The 16,395-nt window shown below is 46.5% G+C and overlaps 1 protein-coding gene across 1 annotated transcript in view; it reads right to left on the bottom strand.

Annotated features, from left to right (window-relative positions):
* The window catches only part of SMYD5 (SMYD family member 5), a 338,185-nt gene extending 331,627 nt beyond the window's left edge, over positions 1-6,558 (bottom strand). Inside the window, exon 1 of the mRNA XM_069632308.1 lies at positions 6,371-6,558. Coding sequence (XP_069488409.1) covers positions 6,371-6,460 — 90 coding nt within the window. The 5' untranslated portion in view covers positions 6,461-6,558. The remainder of the gene's footprint in view (positions 1-6,370) is intronic.
* Between the last annotated feature and the right edge of the window lie 9,837 nt (positions 6,559-16,395).

Genomic DNA, 16,395 nt, shown 5'->3' with positions numbered 1-16,395 from the left:
GTATGGATATGGGTGATTCGCACTGACTCGCATTTATTGATATGCTAGTACTATCTGCAACCATGGATGGAATTGGTGATATGCTTGTTAGAAACTTATTGCAAAATTTCTTTTAACATTTCTAGCTTTTAAAGAAGCTAGAATAGTTTGATCCGAAATAATGTTTTTAGTGCGAGTACCCGCCACAAGCACACTGGGTGTCGTCTGTGCCAACGATACGAGCGGGGTGGAACAACAAGGCTCCCGCTTGCAGCTGTATGTGATGGAGTGTGCACATTTGGCTCAATGTTAACTTTTTGAAATGAGCCTGAGGTGTGCAGATTAGTGGAAAGGGTACCTGAGAACCTTAGTGACAAAGTGAAAGATGGAAGTTGAGAATTAAACATTTGCGGAGTGGTGCTTGTAGCACGTAATGTAGCAATATTATCATCAGGCATGTTTGTTTTTAAAGAGTATGCGACAAATACCATGAGCAATAAATCAGTAAAAGTAATTTTCAAAAAAACAAATCGTTATCCTTGAATCTGTGAAAATGAGCAAAGATAGATGTTACCCAAGTACCGCTAACCACGGCTTTGAAAACCTCCAAAAAACAAAAAGGGGCAAAGCCACAGCCGCTATGTCGCGGCGAAGGGGCAAAGCGGAACTTATCTGTGAACTTGCGCGCTCGCTGTGCGCGTGCGAGCCCAATTTGTAATAGACCATACCATGCCGTTTCCTGGGCGGGTAAACTGAGAGTGTCAATCAAAGTTAGTTCAATCAGCACAAAAGTCCCCTTCAACCAGACAAACAAAGCAATCAGTATCAGAGACACCAGCGTGGACTGAGGCACTGTTGTGACGCGTAGCTCAAATCATATGATAGCGTTGATTCAGGAACACAAGTCCAACAGAGATTGAAAACAGTCCTCCTGAGCAGCAAAGCAGAACTTATTCGTGAACTTGCTTGTGCGCCAGTACTTGTAGAAGAAGTCCACTAGATGGGAGCGATTATCTTATCTTTTGCAGTCTTATTTGGTATTACCAGGTTCGAAGGCTCGGGAGGTTTTGGTGCTTGTGGTGGAAGCATTATGTTGAGCTTTTTTGCGCTCGTGCCTGTTTGTTTGGTAGCTTTTCCCCCTTTTTAGGTGGCTCCTTGAATGCTTCCAACTCCTTTCCACTTTTCAGGAATATTTGAAACGCGTCCACTACTGGTTTTTTCAGATCAGTGGATGGTGTATTCTGTAAAGGTGGTTGAGTTGTAGCCACTGTAGGTCTGTTGTATGCAATGTAACGTTGAACAGCCTCTCCTTGGCCATTTTCTTTTGTTCGATATACACTTGCTTAGTGTGCATCATCGCCAGGAGAGTTGCTTGATCCTTATTAATTTAATGCAACTTCATGAATGGGATCATTGAATAAGTTATAATTGTTATGAGCATATTTTGGAGGTCCAGTATTGTTGTAGGAATCCTCTGTTGGTAACATCCCTCATGCACCTCCTTCTCAGTGTGGTTTCTTTCAAGTTCGGGATCATCTCTTGGCACTCTGTGGTGTTCACCCAAATTGAAAGTGTTCAGTTCACTTAAGATATTAGGTTTGTTCCTTTCATACAGGAATTTTGCTTTCCTTTCATACACCTTCGGCTTTAACTCCAGCATAGATTCGTCATTGCCCATGGCTGAATCGTATACTTGCGGCTTCATCGCCAGAGGTCGATGCATGTCTTGGGATTAAGACACCACAGAAGACTTCATTTCTTTTATCGAAATCAGACATCAAAGATTCAATCTCAGTAATATCCATAGATAGACAGACTGTTCTTGTGGATTTGATTCTCGGGGGCAGTCCAGTAGCGTGCTCGCCCACTTTTTGCTTCACATGCAATTGCAGCATTTGAGTTTTGCTTGCTTCGCTTTTTCCTTTTTAGACATACCAGATGTCTCTGCCATCATTGAAGGTTCTCGCGCTCCATCTTTCGTATCATGTTGACCCTGTGGTACCTGGTGGACAGTATAGTCAAGTATTGCTACTTAAGTTGGCGTAGAACGCTGTGATACATCCAATGGGCCAACTTGTAGGTGTCCGGTCTGATGTTTAATCTGGGTATCTTTTGCTCTGTTGGATGAGGGAGCAACGAGCTGGGGTTGTGGGGTAGTCACCTGTTCGTTCTCTTGGGCATCCCATGCATCGTGGATATCCATAGAATCTTGATGGATAGGTGCAGGTGTACCAATATATGCCAACGGTATAGTGGAAGGCTGAAGGCCAATCTCATCATCCTGCGTCCACATGACGGCTACAGTTCCCTTAGGCGGCAACGTCCTCGGTACGGCAACCTATTTGCTTTTGCTCTTTGTGTCTGTATCTTCAATAATATTGGTCTCACTCAATGCAGAGACTGGGTCACCCATTTTCTGGGCAGCTTGTTGCTCTGAAGCCACTGGTTCTAGGGAAGTTACATCTAGCATTGCAGGTGTAGTTATCTCTATCACTGAAGTTGTAGGGGAGGGTGGTAGTTGCAACAATCCCTGGGGAACTGGATTTAAAATAGAAGTTTTCTTTGTGAGCTGTTTCGATAGAGTTTGCTCAATATAATTGTATTGAGTTATTTAATACCACTTTGGCACGCTGTCTTGTCTGCGGATCCAGCAAAGAGGTCGCCTTTAGCCTATGCGCCACCTTTATAGCGCTATTCAGCCCTTCCATAGTTAGTCAGACTTTAGTTTTGTTTGCTATTCGGGCGTGTATTCACACAACGGGTTTTTGGTTCAGTGCCTTCGTTAGAGGCAGAGGTACTCACGAGATCAAAGGAGTGAATCCCCCGCATTCTCTCAAACGAGTGTTTAAAAGGTTCCACACACAGCGTGACCTTTTATCGTCAGCGGAGTCTTGGGTCTCCACGGTATGTGCGGCTAAGTTGAAAACGTTCACTATTCAGTTTTGGTTCCCATGGCTCCTTCGAGAAGTCACTAAAACGCTCAACAGCAATGATCACATCAGTAGCCAATCAGCAGCACGCTTCACTGCCAGACCCCAATTTGCAAATGCAGATTCAGTGCAGCTCCGACTAGGGGGTAACAAAGTCTTGCAACGACGTATGATCTTACCTCCTCAGATCTTTAACGTGACCTCAGCACGCCGTAAGCCCCACCTGCAGACCTGTATACGCACGCTCAGCTGCAGATTTCCAGCTCCAAAGAAAAGCGTACTTTGTTGGGTCGCCCACACCTACGGCCAGCAAGTCCAGCAAAACAGTCATAGCAAAATGCGCCAATTACACGCGCGGGCTTAACGCCTCAAGGGTGAGCTGGCCAGCCTCTTATGCTTCCTCTTCCTGGATGGGGCGGGGCTATGACCCTTAAGGCAACAGGAGCGGGAGCAGGTCGCAGCTTCACACAGTAAATTCTGCAAACAGATCCTGATGCTATAACAGCCAAACAGTCACAGCAAAATGCGCCCTTTAAAAGGTGCTGTTTTTTTAAACCGTGCTACTGTCAGTCATTGAAAGTATTGCACTCAGAGATCATTTTTTGGCCTTTTTCTGAATTACATTCTTGTATTTGTAGTCTGCCAGTCAATGGGGTGGTGGGTATAATGGCACAAATGTACACTTTTTGCCTAAAATAATTCAATAAGGATTCATATATTTGAGTGACACTATGGAATGTGTACTTTTCAAGTTATCTTTACAAAGCAAAATGCTATTTTGTCTTGCGCACTTTCTTCTAAGGTCAAGGTCAAATGAACTTCATTTGTATATTTCACTTTAAGATATATGTTCACTTACTGTGCATATATTCATGGGTGCCAGCTTCTGAATTGTCGCAACGGGTGCAGAAAGTAGCTTGCAGCTGATCATTTTTTCCAATTTCTTTGCTGCTTGAATGTGGTTCGTTGAAGTCGTGCAATGTTATGTTATTTGGTATTTATATAGCGCTCTATATATCATTGGTATGACCTCAAAGCGCTGGTAGGTTGAACACCCTAAGGGACCGCAGTCCAGGTCAGTAGAGAAAGTGTCATAGGGTGAGTGGTTTCACCAGTTATGTGTGCAGCTGATGTAATTGTCAGATGGCAGCTGCATCCTAGCGTTATGTGGAGAAGATGCCAGTTGAATGTGTGCAGTCTGGTGAGTGGACACCCAGACTGGGTTCTGGCTGCGTTAGGCCTGTAGGATGCTTATGTGAGCAGCTAGTCCAGAATGTCATGGGAGAGCTGCATTTTATTAGAGTGATGAGGTGTTTGGGGGGGTAATGTTCGTATGTGAACAGCTAGGCCAAATTGATCAGGGGTATAGCTGCATTCTAAATGTGTGATGGTGTAGAATAGAGAGTAAGTGTAATGATATGGGATGGGAGTGTTTGCGTGAATTTATGAGCAAAAGCAGTAGGAGCAATTTCTAGGTTGGAGTTACTGATAATATTTGTTCTTCTATCTAAGTGTGGCACTTGCCGACATTTTACTATCCTGTTTAGATGTGCTGCATGCTAATGTTCACTACTTTAACTAAATGTGGCATTGCTAACATTCACAATCCTGACTGGATCTGGCACAGGCTAATGATTACGATTCTAACCTAGTGGCATTGCTAACATTCACAATCCTGTCTGGGTCTGGCGCAGGCTAATGTTCACAATTCTAACTGAGTGCGGCATTGCTAACATTCACAATCCTGACTGGGTCTGGCCCAGGTTAATGATCACAATTCTAACATAGTGGCATTGCTAACATTCACATGTATCACAACAGTCACCAAGAGACCGGCCATAAAACAAAGTGCTTTGAGCATGCTGCTTAACCAAAGTGCGATGTCCATTGCAAATAATTTAATCTCACTCCGCATTGCCTAAAAACATGAGTTCTCAAAGCCTGCAATATTTTAACAATGCCACTGTCAGAACAGGACAAAATCAGTTTGTGATTGATGAAAGTCTTTGAGCGATGGGTTGCAAGCATTTTAAAATATAGAGTGGCAGTGCCAACCGGCCATGGCTAGTGGTCTGGTAGCATTTTTAAATGGACAGTGTGACCATGGCCAAAGACCATGATAGGAAGCATTCTAAAAATCTATGAAATATCAAAACCCTTGAAATGCAAGGGAAAAAAAAACTTTTGTTGCATGGATTTTAAGGTGAGGACTTAAGGCAACATAACCCCTGAAATTCAGCTAAAGCCACCTTAACTTTGCATACCCTGTTGCGCAGCCTATGAACACAATGAGGACATCACAGATCCCATCACTGATGACATCACAACAGTAATCAGCATTGAGGATGGCCTTCAGCCATTGTCAGTGTACATGGCCAAATATATTTTAACACATTCATGGGTACCAATCATGGTCTTTAGTCATGGGCACTGGCCAGTCTTCACCCATGTTCACTGTATATTTTAAACCACTAGCAGGCCACAATGGCCTAAATAGTTATTAAGAAAATCAAAGTATTTATGAGCCAACATATTAATCATGTTATGTCTAATGTCATTATTGATGTCATCTATTATATAAAATGTCATTAGTGTTGGCCTCAGTGATGCAATTTGCGATGTTATCAGTGTTCTTCTACAACATGTAATTAGTAATGTCATCAGTGATGTGATCTGTGATGTCATTATCGTGGTCATATGCTGTGCAACAGGGGGCATGAAATTAAGCTGGCTTTAGTTGAATTTCAGGGGTTTTGTGGAGTTAGGTTGTCACGTTAACGTCCATGCAACTAAAGTTTATTCCTTGAAATATATATATAAAAAATATAAAACACACAGATCAGGACCTATATCGTCTGCCAAAGTTTATAGTAAGGCAGGTAGGTTGTAAAACTGTATTTATTTATACAAAGTAAATACTCCTGTCGCTAATGTGACCAGCACAATGCCAACAACGTCCTGTTGGTCCACACTGAACCTTTCACTGAAAGATGTTAGGCTGAAGCATCAGAGCAACTAAACACATTTTTTGACTAAAATGAGGAATAAAATGCTGCAAGAATAAATATATTTCAACGCTCCCTTTTAAGGCTACGTGTGTCATCTTGCCTGCATGTTTTCGTCTTTCTGGGTGCCAGATTTCATTTTGGCTACCATCACTTCAGTTTGGCTTGAGTCAGTGGGAGATACCCACTAACTGAGGACGAAACGTTTATGGATGGGGCTGACAGCGGTACAAACGCTCTCCGTTGGATTAACAGGTACACAGAGGCTATCCGTCTCAGAAGCACAGAGCCAATCCCCAGCAGAAGCAGCACAGACCTAAACCATCCGGGAGAGGCAGGCGGTAGACTCTCCCTGCAGAGAGTATATCTTTTGCTGCAGCACTGAAGCGCAGTTCTCCCTAGTGGGCAGCAGGCAGGGGGAGTAGGAAGCGAGCACCTGAGCCCCTCCTATTTTACCTTGACGCTGTTGATGAAGCGCACCTCCACGGCGCTGCCCCCCGCCGGCGGCACCGAGAGCCAGAACATGTCAGACATGGAGGCCGCCATCTTGGTATGACCCCTGACCCTCCCCCGCGCGCTCACATGTTCCCGCAGTGGAGTAGAAGACGGACTAGCGGCGGGCTGTCAGGAGCTCAGCACTATCCGTAGGGCGGGATCAAAACTGAACTAAAATAATGTAGGACGCTGCGAAGAGAGCAACGTTGCGTATGTGCTATATTGTAATGTCGTTACAAAATGGCAAATATTTTATTTTCGAACCTACAGTGATTGGTGTTTTTGATCCTCCCTCACATAGCGTAATTTTCCAGTGAGAAGAAAAAAAGGTTAATTCCACAATGGCCAAGGCGTTCACGAAGTGTAAGGGACGGCTGCGCTATGTAGTCCCTTTTCTATGTCTATTCAGGAGAGCCTGTACAATAGAGACTCAACACAGAGCTAGAGGGCCAACATTCCATTCCACTAGAACCGAGTCACCCCTGGACTCCATGCTGCAGGAGAAAGCATCGATGCAATGTTTCTTTAGCCTATGTAGCCATCACCATTTCCAACCACAAATAGCTCTCCTCTGTACTGCCTCGAGTAGGACTAAGGAAGGGGCCTGCCACTCAGTCATACTTACCAACCCTACTGATTTATACTGAAAAACATGTTCCAATGTTATTATGTACGTTTTTTAAATAGCATATATATAAGAAAACGTTGTTAAAGAGACGTTATGGTTAAGGTACCCTAATAAAAAACCTTGTAATTCAGAGAATAAAGTTTGTTAAAGGGGCTTTAAAGTTGCAGCACAAAATCGAAAAAACAAAGAAATGTAAACAGTTATGGCATAGCTCTCAACCATTTGTGTCACAAAGGCGGGTGTAATCACCCGATTTTGTCTTTGGCGGGTGAGACGCCCATTGGAATGAATGGGCTTGCAGGAGGCTTGGCGGGTGAGTCAGCCCTTCACAGGGCGGGTGACACCCGCCAAAAGCGTGTGAGTTGAGAGCTATGGTTATGGACCATAAGCTATGCAACAGTAACTGGCACCTACGCCATGCACTGCTCAGACTAAGACCCACACATCAAAGATGACATCACAAATCGCATCGATTACATCACATATAACATCACTCATACATAACAATCCTGATGGAAAGTACTTACACGCTGTCCTGTTTCTGAGGTAAAATATGTTTTAAAAGGCTAAAGAAGTCGTTTTAAAAAAAACAATTTTATTGATTTTATTTCAAATAAACAACACAAATCAAACTTTCAATACATATTATATAATTTCGAGTTTATATCACTCAATCAGTGTCTACTGCTTCTCCCGTTCCCTCCCACCCATTCGAGCCTACTCTCCTTTGCATTCTGTTTCTTCATCTTGCAGCGGGAGTCCCTCTCCTGTGTTCTCTGCTGGGTTCCGATCACTCTACCAGTCTTGCGTGGGCCCAAACAACGTGGCTATTAAATGTTTCCAGGCTATCAAGGCTTTAGCTTCCTCATCCCCTCCAGAATTACTAGCTTCCTGCCATACTGCGGTTTCAGCTTCTGCCCATTTCTGAAGGCCTTTCCACCATACTTCTGTTCTCGGTCTATGGCATGCCTTCCATCCCATAGCGATTCTGCGCTTCGCAAGTATGTATGTCAAGTCTTTTAATTTACTTACATGCTTAAGTTTGCATGGTCTGGGAAACCCTCCTATCAGGCATGCCCACGCTGTTTCTACCGCTATCTTAATCCCTTTTTCTTCTAGCCTATGTGCTCTTCACCCCAGAATCTCTCAATTGCTGGGCATGCCCAGAACATATGTGTCATGCGATCAACCGCATGGATATTGTGGCGACAGTTCTGTTGGAGTGGCCATTAGGATGGTACACTTTTTCTCCTCTTGCATGGGTAGCGGTCTAGTCTTTTGCACGTTTCTTATGTTGTGATGTCGCTGTTGCCGGAAGACTTACTCCGCGTCTTCCCGGCGAACAGCGCATTGCAACTTTGAGTTTCACTCGCTTTCTTGGTTGCTGTACGCTTGTTGTGCCTTCTACTTGTCTCCCTCCAGTTTTTCCCCTGGCGGCTACCGTCGCTCTCTCCTCTCGCTCCCTTCCCTCGGAGTATTTTCCTCGGACTCTTTTTTCCCTTTTTCTAGACTTTTTCTATTTTTCCCCGTCATCTCCTTGTTCTGCTTTCTTACCGTTGTTCCTGTCTCATTTGCTTACCTTCACCGGCCCTCCGCGGACTGCCTTCATACTCAGCATTCTCCTTCCACTCTCCAAGACCATCGCAGGTTTTTTTTTAGCCTTTGGCTTTTTTCCCCTATTTTCACCCGCCCTCGGTGACGGGGCCACAGAGGCCACTATGGGTTATACATAATTATATTTATTGTAACCTTGCATTCCTTGATACTTTCTTGTAGTACCTTTGGGCTTGCTCCCACATCACATCGCTCATTGAGGCACCTACTTCTTCCTCCCAGTCCTGGCTCAGTTGTACCACTTCCTTCCCCACTTTAGACATCACCACCTCATATATCCTAGATATCTCATGCCCTCCTTCTGCTATGTCATATATTATGTCTATGGTGGCATCCGGTTGATCTTCTAGTACTATTTCGGACCATGTCTGATTGATTTGCCGCACCACCCTATGGTATGTAATATATTGTCCCGTATTTAACCCCATTGCACTTGCGCGGGGTTGGGTTCTCCATTACCTGACAGGCCCTGTGCCATATTTCCCATCCCAATATCATCATCTTTGGGTGTTCTTTCATATCTGATTTGGGCAGCCAAATCATTTATTTTAGGAAGAATGGGGCACATTCCAGTCTAAACAGCCTAGATTCTGAGGTTGGTTCTTCTGATAACCATTTTGCCACATATTGTAGTTGGCTTGCTAGATAGTAAATTTCATAGTTTGGCCGTTTTATACCGCCTCTATCATGTGAGTTTTGTGGCTTCCAAAGGGCAATTCTGTTCCTCGTCCCATGCCAAAGGAATTCTCTACATATGCTATGTATCCTAGCAAAGGATCGCCTTGGTATCAGGTATGGTATATTCCCAAAATAATGCAGTAGTCTTGGCAGGACAACCATTTTCAGCATTGCCCCTCTTCCCATCATCGCCAAGGGGAGCTTTACCCAGAATTTCATGATATTTTCAATGCTCTTAATCACTTTCTCAGTATTATGTTGGTGCTCTGCCTCCACAGTATGGTAAATATCTATCCCAAGATATGTGAACGTGTTGACCTCCCATGGTATTTGTAAAACAGGTAATTGATCTAGCGGGATCCCTTTGTATCTACCCAGCGAAAATATACATTATTTTTTGGGATTCACTGCTATGCCGGACAGCAACGCAAATCGCTCCATCACTTCCAGAACATTTTGGAGGTTTTCTTCGGGGTAACGTAAATACAACATCATATCGTCTTCGTACAAGGAGACTAAATGCGGTTCCCCTTTTATGGTGATTACTATTATGTCATACTGCTGCCTTAAGTATATCGCCAGGGGCTCTAGGGCTAGGATACACATCCTATGGGACCACGGGAATCCCTGTCTAGTACCCCTACTGAGTTGCCACCTCTCCGATATTATTGCTCCCGTTTTAACCCTGGCCAGCGGTGCACTATATAATAGTTTGACCCATTTAAGATACCCAGGCCCTATCCCATAATTGGTCAGGGCTGCAATCAGCCAGGGCCATTTGACTGAGTCAAAGGCCTTTATTGCATCCAGCGATACAATTGCCATTTCGCCTGCGTCCCCATTCGCATGTTCAATAACTCGGTGGCTTCGTCTAAAGTTGTTGGATATATTCCTATTTGGGACATATCTGGTCTGGTCAGGGTGTATTAATTTATTAATGATCTTCCTCATTCTGTTTGCTAGGACCGCTGTGAGCATTTTGCTATCCTGATTTAGCATTGACAGCGGTCTGAATGATACGCAATCATTGCCAGGCTTATTGGGTTGAGGGAGCGGTATGATAATCACCTCTCTCAGGGACTCTGGCAGCCTTCCCATTTCGTATGCCTCATTTAGCATTACTAAAAGCGGGGGGAGCCCCTAATTTCTATATATTTTATAAAATTTGCTAGGGAGTCCATCGCCCCCGGAGTCTTGCTGGTGGGTAGTTGCACTACTACCTCTTCTAGTTCCTCTAGCGTAATCGGTGCATCCAGCTCCTCTCGCTCCTCTGCACTAATTTGCGGCAAACCTATGTCTCCCAGTGTTTCTCTTATTTTCCTGCAATCGCTTCCCTCTTCATCTCTATACAGGAGTTGGTAATAATCTACGAATTCCCGACTAATGCCTTCTTGGGTGTCCACTATGCGCCCATCTTCCTTCGTTATTGTTCTGATTGTGAGTCTGGGGGTCTCACTTTTATATAACTATGCCATGGCCCTCCCTGGTTTATCACTTCCAGCATGCTGTATCTCTATGTACTTTTTATAGTTCAGATTGCACAATCTCTCCCAGTGTCCAACACATTTCTGTTGCAGCCTGAATATTGTTTCATTATCTTCCTTGGTATTATCTCCCCTTCTTAACGCTGTTTCTAATTTTTTTTCCGCTTCCTGCAGTTCAATTAATATCCCTCCTTGTAGTCCCTTGGACTTGACTATGGCTACCCCCTTCACTACCACTTTAAAGGCTTCCCACAGCATCCCAGCTGACTCAACACTGCCAGTATTGGTCTCAAAGTAGCTTATTATTTCTTCTCTCAAATCCTCCTTCAAAATTGTATCTTTCAACGCCTCAGCTCTAAGGCGCCACACTGGTATCCTTGCTCTTGGGGGTCGGTATTGCCATATCAGAACCAATGGTGAGGGGTCCGATAGGACCCTCGCTTTATATTATGTCTGCGCTATTTCTGCCATTAGCTTGTGTGTGGCAAACATATAATCCAGCCTAGTGTGTACATTTTGTGGGGGCGAGTAATGCAAATATTGTCTATCCTGAAGGTGGCGCACCCTCCATGCATCCTCGAACCCGAAATCCGTCAGCAGTGACTGCAACGCCCTGGCAGCCGGGGTGGGTCTGTCTATTTTGCTATCTGATCTGTCTATTTTTGGGTTTAGTGCGCAGTTAAAGTCTTCTCCCCAGATCACGGCCCTCCTATGCACATGCTGAGTTTGCTGTATAGGGTCCTAAAGTATGCCGCTGTGTCCTGGTTCGGGGCATATGTGTTAATAGTGTTTATTTCTTTGTTTTCCACCAGCCCCCTTATTATAACCATCCTCCCGTCTGCTTCCACTGTAGATTATAGTAGCTGGAATGGGTCATGCGGTGCTACCCAGGTAATCACCCCTTTAGCATAAGCTGAGTATGTTGCGCCTACAACGGTCCCCTTCCACTTTTTCTGGATCACCTCTAAACTTTCATGTGTGAGGTGAGTCTCTTGTATCAGGGCTATGTCTATTTTCTGTCTACACAGATACATCATAACCTTATTCCTCTTTAGGTAGCTATTGAGCCCTCTAACATTGCAAGTAATCACTTTAAGATCCCCCATGATCTGTTAGCATCCCGCTCCTCCCTCTGCAAGTGCAGTCCCTGTCTAGAATTTTTCCTATTGCGTGTAAGCTCGTTCCCCAACTTAAACTTCCCCTAACTATAAACACTTCAACTCCTCCAACCTCTCCCCCACCCCTCCCATCCCAACCCCAACACACTTCCCAACTCCCAACGCTCCCCCTCCCCACTCAACTGTAGCCCAGCTCCATCCCTGGATCTCAGGCACTCCTGCATCTAGCCCTTTTCTTGGCTTCCGCCTTTACTTTGGGCACAGCAGGGAAGCGTCGCCCTACTGGCGCTTCCGCTATTCTACTTACTGGGGTTAGGTCCTCTTGCCTGCAGTGTCTCCTATGTTGGCACCACCCAGTGCGCATTCCCCGCTCAGAGTTTCATTATGCAATTCTATATTCCAGTCCAGCATGTTCATCTTATTAAGCATATCGATTGGTTAAGTCAATACTTCACCCACGCCTCCTTCATCATTATTTCTGTCCTCTGCCTTGCAGCTTCACCCACCCCCCGCAGCTTCCGGTGTAGTGATGGGTCACTTCTCCCGTTCTTCACCACCTTGCCCAGCACCAAACTCCATGAATCCATGAGCGTCCAGCCAGTCTGTCACCTCCTCCGGGGTGTCAAAGAAGTTTCTTAGGATATAAAAGAATGTACTTGAGGCCAGTTGTCCGCAATCTTCTTTTCGCCGCCACATAGCTGTACCATTGTCTCTGTACCGTCATGGTATAATCCGGGTATGCAGTGACCGTCGCCGATGCTCGTATTATTGTTCCCCCTTTCCGGAAGAATTCCAGGATCTTTTCCCTGTCTCTGTAATTCAGTATATTTGCCATGATCGCCCGGGGTGGGGCACCGGGTTGAGGTCTCCTCATAAGAGCCCTGTGCGCTCGTTCTATAGCAAATCCTTGCGAGAGCTTGCCGGCCCCGATTTCCTGGATGAGCATATTTTCCACATTGTCCGTGGGGTCCGGGCCTTCTTCTCCCTCCGGCAGGCCTACCAGGCGTATATTGTTGCGTTATGCTCTACCTTCAGCCTTCTCTGCGCGGTTCTCAAGATTTGACACTTGCTGTTTCAATATATGGACCTCCTAAGACGTTGGTGATACTGGTCTCTGTATTGACTTTTACTGTGCTCTTGAGGCCGCTAGTTCTTTCTGCCAGAGCTCGTACATCTTGTCTAAGCAAGCCAACCTCTATCCCCACTCCATCTATCTTTGTCTCAAGGGCCGCCTTCAGGTCTGCCATCGCAGCCCTCCATGAGGATTTTAGTTCGGTTATGGCTGCCAAGATCTGATGTTCGTTTATCGGCACTGAGCCACCATTCGGTGTGGTAGTCGTTGCTTGTGTGGGCGTATGTAGAGTCTGGTGTGTTTTAGTAAAGATATCCATTGTAGGTTGTTTCCCTTTTGCTTTGCTTCCCTTGAGCGCCATCACTCTTGTGTTCTCGACGCCGCTCGTCTTTAGCTGATGGCTGCGTACTGTTGGCCGTGTTACGATTCAGGATTAGCCAGCAGTTGCATTTGCCATATGCAAAGCTCCTTGTGGCACTGCTAGTGCTTACATTGGTCTCTTGATGGGAGTGCCGCATCACGCATGGCTGCAAGCCCAGTACTGCGGCCACTCGGGCTTACCAGGTCTGCATTGGCTCTCGGAGGTCCGGGCCCTATATAGGTTCAGCACAGGGGCCTTAGCTTGGTCTCTCTGGGTGTTATGCTCACCTGGTCTCCACAGGGGTGCCGAATGGAACTGGACGGTCCGATGTTGAATGGCTCCTTGTGCCCCCTCTGATTCCCCTGTCCATCACGAAAACAGGATTTCCTACAAACTGAAATGTAACCCAGCAGTAAGAAGGAGGGCCGACTCCCGCCTCCCGTGGCCTCCTTGTGCACCCCTCTGCCATAGTGTTATGAATAGCGGACTCTCCATCCTGCGACTGTATGCAGGGGTGCGTAGTAGTTCAAGGATCTAGTTACTTCACTGATCCTGCAGAGTTCCAGACAACTATGACTCAATGGGGTAAGTCTTTATACCAATTGTATGGATTGTTTTCGAGTTAAAGTTGCCAAAAGTCACTCTTGTGTCACTTCCTTGCAGGTTGCCCCTTGGTGCATTAAATGAAGTGGACTCCTCCCCAGGAATGTTGAGCTGGATTCCAAGGTAAGTTTTCATGCCAGCGGTATGCGATAAAGTCTTAGCATACGGTATTGTTCCTCTGCGCAACTAACCTGCTGTTCTTTAGTATTCTGCAGGTGCGGTACCTCCGGGTTGGAGATCGTGTGGTGATGTCTTGCGGGTCCGCAAGGAATTGCAGCCTTCAGGTGAGTAGTAGCGCTGCGTAAGATTTAAATGTCTAAATGAGGCATTTCCCCATTGCGAAGCTAACCTGGTGCCTTCTTTTGTGTTCAACAGGTACGGCAGCTCCGGAGCGGCGATCGAGAGATGGTGCTTTGATGGATCGCTGGGGTGAGCAGCCTTCTGGTAAGTATTAGCGTTGCGCAGGATTGCAATGTCATTAACGTGGTCTGCGCGGCTAACCTGGTGTTTTTCCTTTTCAGCTCAGCAGAAGCGAAGACTCCGGAGCGATCGAGATGGAGCATCAGGTAAGAGCCTTGTTCTGTTTTCTCCTTTCTCTTCCTTTCCTTGCAGGCAGCTCTTGAAAAACTGGACGGGCGTGACTGAAGACTGGCCTGAAGTTAGCAGACACAGTGAGCGTTACGCTTCAGGAGTGCAGAATAATGCGAAGCGTGTTCTGTTCTGAGGGCGTGGTTTATATAGCCTTCAACAAGTAGTTCCCAGGTAAAGTAGTCCCTCCAACCACACACTATCAAGTAGTTGCCGGGTAAATTAGTCCCCTCAGACTGGTCCTCTTTCTTTGAAACCTGCCTTGCTTGAGAGGGCACCGTGAGCCTGGCGCCAACGGCGCCAGGACCGAGTCCAGGAAGCCCTTAAGCCATCCTTTGGGGCCTTAAAGGTCCCCCTGGGTGCCAGTACCCTGGGCAGGCTGTTCTGCTCCTGATGTCCGGGGGCAAGCACCGTGACACTTGGCCCCATCCGTACATGTGCCACGTGCTCCTCTTCTAACCCGGCAGTGGCTTCTGACTCTTAATAGAATGTATAACAACGTCCTCCAGGAATTTGGGTGGCGTTCAGGGTAGTGAGGTTCTCCCTCGGCAGTTCTACTAATTGGGCTTTCTGTTATATGGGCCGTTCATTGCTCCTCATACCTTGAGCACATGAGGCTGCCGGCACCTCTCCCTCATGCCCTGCTGACCGTCTCCTATTGTCACTACGAGGGGTGCCTCCTCATATATCGGCTCCTCGCTGTTTTCGGCCCTCCGCTTGGGTGCTCTTGTTTAGGGTTCAGTCTCTTTTCGCCTGTGTTCATTCGAGAGGCGCGTTAAATGGCTCCCCAGGACACGGGAGTAACCTCCTGTCTTATAGCCTTGCGGTGCCTTGGTTCCACGCACCCGCACTGTTCATCTAAGGAGGTGCTCATTTTGATAGGCCATAGAGCATGAGTAATGTTTTCTCTTCTGTTTATGGCTATTTATGTGGTTTCTTACTTGCAAGTATCTCAGCTCTTTTTTCCAATTCCCTCCCTCATACAGGGCTCTTCCCTAGCCCTCCTCTGGTTCCCCTTCGTGATCCTGCTGTACGTGGAGCACTTCCCAGGGGCGTACGCGTGTCACGCGCAGCCACCCATTGTGTGGTCATCCGGGACTACGATCGGCTCCGCTCGCAGTCCGCGGGGCCCCTTCCTCTGTCCGCCATTCTGCTTCTCTGCCGCTAGGTCTGCCCGCCGTGCTGGCACCCCAGTGCCCTGCAGGGATTGTCTCCCGCACCGGCTCGCGTGCACCTTGGTCCGCTATCCTCCGCGGCGGTCTTGTCGACAGTCCGGCTCAGGCTCCCGGCTTCACTTCATCGCTCCTCTTCACCCCACGCTATGTGGGGCTGTCATCCCCATGTGCGGGCCAGGCAGTCTTCACCGTCCGCCTCTGCTCCGAATTCAGCGGCCGTCTGCACATCAAAAGTCCCTTTGTCCCGGGACCGCCGCCATTTTAGTGGGACTTCGTTCCTCGTCGCGCAACCTTCCCAGTTCCATAACTCAGGTTCTGATCATGCGTTTTACCCGGCGATGCTTCCGCTGGGGTCTCTTCACCGTCCCATATCCATATTTATGTTTGCTTGCTGGAATTTCAATGCATTTTCTTGCACTCTATCGGATCAGTTAGCAAATCCTCTGAGCACACACAAAGAGCAGCCTAGTCCATGGCTGCCAAGCCACGTCCCCAAGGCTAAAGAAATAGTTTGACCTCACAGTCTGTTGACCCTCCAAGGTGGGTAAAATTATATGTTCTTAGCAAGTGATCATATTAAATTCAATGGGAATTAGTACTTTTTTGGGCAGGAGACAATGGTTATCCTGAACGTTTGATCCCATTTAAGTATATGCAGTGCTAGG

The sequence above is a fragment of the Ambystoma mexicanum genome, chromosome 6q (genome assembly GCF_040938575.1).
Source record: "Ambystoma mexicanum isolate Mex_15411 chromosome 6q, UKY_AmexF1_1, whole genome shotgun sequence".
Taxonomy (NCBI): domain Eukaryota; kingdom Metazoa; phylum Chordata; class Amphibia; order Caudata; family Ambystomatidae; genus Ambystoma; species Ambystoma mexicanum.
The sequence above is the reverse complement of the archived record's forward strand: the minus strand, read 5'-3'. Positions and strand labels throughout refer to the sequence as shown.